We start from the raw sequence: 3,435 nt of genomic DNA, 5'->3' as shown, positions 1-3,435 counted from the left end.
GCCCAGGGCTCTGTGCCCCATTCCTGACACACAGGGCACTGAGCTGGACACGGGGCTGGCCCCGGGCTCTGCCCCCAGCTCCTGACATGGCCCTGCTGCCCAAGGAGGGGTGGGCACAGCTGCTGCTTGGCACAAGGACCCGGACTTGTCAGCCCCTGAGACAGCGGTGCCAGGCCCTGCTCCAGCCCGGGCACTTCTGCTGTAAATTATTCTGTGCATCAGTAAAGTGGCTGCCTCAGCATGGGGTGTTCTGTCCTGGTGAGGGGGAGTGAGGTGCCTGGTGCAGGGCAGGGGTGCAGTGAGAGCTGACAGCACAGCACCCTGCAGGAGCAGTTCCTGTCTGCCTGAGAGTGGGGACCAGGATCCTCTTAAAGGGGGCAGAACCTGGGCTGGCATGGAGGTATCCCTGTCCCCAGGGTGACACAGAGGAAGGAGAGCAGAGCCCCAGCTTCTCCCACTCCTGCTGGCACCAAAGAATCAAGTACTCTACACAATGTTGCCACTGCCAAATGCTTTTATTGATGGCACAGTTGGGTTTCCCCCTCACAGACAGCACAAACCAGGACCCGCCTGGGACAGGACTGACCCTGCCATGCCTGGGCAGCCCTGGGCCCCGTCTCTCCTCTCTCCTGGCTCTGGGGCCCTGCTCTCCCTGCACAGACTGGAGCCTGCCCTGTCCTGCACGGGCAGATGGATGGAGGAGCCGTCCCCATGGCGCTGGGACTGTTGGGCTGAGGGAATCCTCCTCAGCCAGGACACGTCAGGCCTGTTGCAGGGCACAGCTCAGGGCTTGCTGCGCTTGGCCTGGCTCTCCACGGCCGTGCTGGCCGCCCGCTTGTTCCGGTGGTGTGGGAAGGTGGGCATCAGCTCCGGCTCACAGGCTGTGGGGCACAGACAGGGGTCAGCAGGGCCCAGAGCCTCCCAGCCCTGCCCTGCCCCAGCACAGAGAGTACTCACGCAAGGGCTTCTCCTTGAAGTAGGAACTCTCCAGGCAGTCCTTGGCCGTGGCCCTGTGGGGACAAGAACAAGTGTCAGGGACCACCCCAGCCTGGGGGACAGCGTGGGGCAGGTCCCTGCCCTACCCACCCCACATCCTGCCTGGCTCTTACCTTTTCTTGGGGTCATACATGAAGAGGAAGTTGAGCAGTCGCAGCCCAGCCTCCGAGAGCCAGGGAAACCTGTGCTTGAGGTTGTTGTAGGGCTGCTTGCGCAGGGTGTACTGCGTGGCCAGGGGCAGCTTGGAGAACCCCTGGGGGAAACAGAGTGTGAGGAGGGGCCAGGGGAGCACCAGGGACAAGGGACCAGGGGAAAAGGGGCAGGAGCTCTCACCGGCCAGATGTTCTCGTTGGGTGTCCCCAGGAGCTGCACGATCAGGTCGATCTGGTGGATCTCAGAGGTGCCTGGCAGCAGTGGTTTGTGTGCCAGCAGCTCAGCCAGGATGCAGCCAGCAGCCCTGCAGAGCACAGGAGCCTCTCCAGTGACCCCCCTGCAGCGTGCAGCCCCCCAGCCCCCTCCAGGCAGCCTCAGCCCCCCTTACCACATGTCGATGCTGGTGGTCTGCGTGGTCATGCCCAGCAGCAGCTCTGGTGCACGGTACCTGCACAGGGGACACTCTGTGTCAGAGCTGGCACCAGCCCATCCCACTGGGGGACCCACCCTGGCACTGCCACTCACCACAGGGTCACCACTTTGGGGGTCATGGGCTTAGGGGGCATCCCGTAGGTGCGTGCCAGGCCAAAATCGGCTGCAACAGAGAGCGACAGTCAGAAAGGGAGCCCAGCTCTGAGCTGCAGTCACAGCACGGAGCAGCCAGGGCCCAGTGCACGTGCCAGGACTCACCTATCTTCACACAGCCCTTGTCGGTCATCAGCAGGTTGGAGACCTTCAGGTCCCTGTGGGAAACAGCAGCTGGAGCTGAGAGAGCACACAGAACATCCAATCCCATCGTTCCATGGCCTCCCTGCCCTGCCGGTGCTCCCAGCACGTGGCAGGGGCCCCCAGACCCCCCTTTGTCCCCCCAGCCCCATCGTGCCACTCCCACCTGTGGATGATGTAGTTCTCGTGGAGGTACTGCAGGCCCTTGAGCACCTGCAGGATGATGCACTTCACCTGGGGACAGAGGACAGGAGCTGGCACCGCTGTGGGAGCAGCGCTGACTGGACAAAGCCACACAGCCCAAGCCCACTGGGGTGTCCTGCAGTCCCTCCATCCCTGTGTCCTCCCAGGGGGTTCTGGGTGGGCATTTTCTCCCAGCTCTGTTTCCCTGACACTTTGCTCCAGCCCCAAACCCAGCCTGGAAAGTTCCCTGAGAGTCAGCAAAGCCCAGCTCCATCAGAACCCCTGGAATCCCCCAGCTCAAGATCTAGGGAGCCCTCCACAGTGCCCACATGGGATGGCAGCACCCTCTCAGGGCTGCTGGACCCAAATCCTGCCCCAGCCTGTACCTGAGCCTCAGAGAAGGGCGTTTGCATGTTCTCCAGGAGACTGGCCAGGTCCTGCTCGCAGTATCCCATCACCAGGAAAATGCTGTTGGACACAAGGCAAGGTCAGAGCCTCCCCCAGCACAGCTTTGGCTGCTGAGGCAGCTCAGGGCTCCAGGGAAGGTTTGGGAGGCACAGGGAGGACAGACAGGAGACTCTCACCTCTCCAGGTGGTTTCCCACAACCACGTCCTTCAGCTCCACAGTTTTGGGGTGCTGGAGCTGCAGGAGCAGGGTGATCTCCCGCAGGCTGCTGATGGGCATTCGTGGGGGAGAGAGGAACACTGTGCTGCAGAACGGCCTGGAGGCAGAGCCAGGACAGAGCCAGCCCTGTCCCCCCGCTCCTCCATTACCATCCTTCTCGTTGTCCATCCGCACCTTCTTCAGTGCCACGGTCTCGTTGGTCAGCGTGTCCCGGGCACGGTCTGGGGACAGCACAGGCCACCTTGGCACCAGGACACACACCTGGCTTTGCCCCCACCTCACCTCAGGCCCCCCACTCAGCCACAGGGGGGAACTGGGGGGGCTACAGGCACCTCCCGGCCCAACCCGTGCCGGGATTCCACACGGGGAATGGCTTCCCAAGGGCAGGGATGGACGGGACATCCGTAAGGAACCTTCCCTGGGAGGTGGGCAGGCCCTGGATGTGCCCAAGGCCAGGCTGGACGGAGCAGCGGGATCTCGTGGAAGGCAGCCAGTGGAAGTGCCATCCCTACCCCGGGCAGGGAGTGGAATTAACCCCGAGGCCCCTTCCCGGCCCCTTCCCGGCCCGCACTCACACACGATGCCGTACGTGCCCTCTCCGATCCGGTTCAGCTTCTCAAACTCCTTCACGCTGCGGCACCGTCCCAGCTGAAAGCAAAGAGCCGCGCTCAGCCCCGAGGGCTCCTCACCGGACCCCCCGCGGGACCCCAGCCCTCTCACACCGCAGGGACCCACCCGATCGCCGCACTCAC

At 63.6% G+C, this 3,435-nt stretch overlaps 3 protein-coding genes across 3 annotated transcripts in view; 2 read left to right on the top strand and 1 right to left on the bottom strand.

The window, feature by feature from the left end:
* The window catches only part of VPS9D1 (VPS9 domain containing 1), a 7,625-nt gene extending 7,040 nt beyond the window's left edge, over positions 1-585 (top strand). The window contains exon 10 of the mRNA XM_031060130.1: positions 550-585. Coding sequence (XP_030915990.1) covers positions 550-585 — 36 coding nt within the window. The remainder of the gene's footprint in view (positions 1-549) is intronic.
* CDK10 (cyclin dependent kinase 10) lies at positions 495-3,367 on the bottom strand. The gene is made up of 12 exons (XM_005424777.2): positions 3,259-3,367; positions 2,833-2,904; positions 2,643-2,745; positions 2,445-2,526; positions 2,042-2,109; positions 1,840-1,892; positions 1,675-1,744; positions 1,538-1,597; positions 1,330-1,453; positions 1,110-1,249; positions 958-1,010; positions 495-881 (listed from the first exon to the last, which is right to left on the bottom strand). Exons 2-12 carry the CDS (start codon positions 2,849-2,851, stop codon positions 784-786), a joined length of 870 nt encoding a protein of 289 aa, XP_005424834.1. The 5' UTR covers positions 2,852-2,904; positions 3,259-3,367; the 3' UTR covers positions 495-783.
* The window catches only part of CHMP1A (charged multivesicular body protein 1A), a 5,535-nt gene continuing 5,172 nt past the window's right edge, over positions 3,073-3,435 (top strand). The window contains exon 1 of the mRNA XM_005424827.2: positions 3,073-3,087. Within this exon, the coding sequence (XP_005424884.1) occupies positions 3,073-3,087 (15 nt within the window). The remainder of the gene's footprint in view (positions 3,088-3,435) is intronic.

This window comes from Geospiza fortis, unplaced genomic scaffold, assembly GCF_000277835.1.
Source record: "Geospiza fortis unplaced genomic scaffold, GeoFor_1.0 scaffold102, whole genome shotgun sequence".
Taxonomy (NCBI): Eukaryota; Metazoa; Chordata; class Aves; order Passeriformes; family Thraupidae; genus Geospiza; species Geospiza fortis.
Note: the sequence above shows the minus strand (reverse complement) of the source record. Positions and strands in the feature narration are given on the sequence as shown.

What these genes read in the sequence shown, in the direction of transcription:
- CDK10 (XM_005424777.2), bottom strand. An exon ending in GTGGGAAACCACCTGGAGAG is followed by an intron (nt 2,527 to 2,642) that starts GTGAGAGTCTCC and finishes TGTGTCCAACAG; the next exon opens with CATTTTCCTGGTGATGGGAT. An exon ending in GAGAACTACATCATCCACAG is followed by an intron (nt 1,893 to 2,041) that starts GTGGGAGTGGCA and finishes TGTTTCCCACAG; the next exon opens with GGACCTGAAGGTCTCCAACC.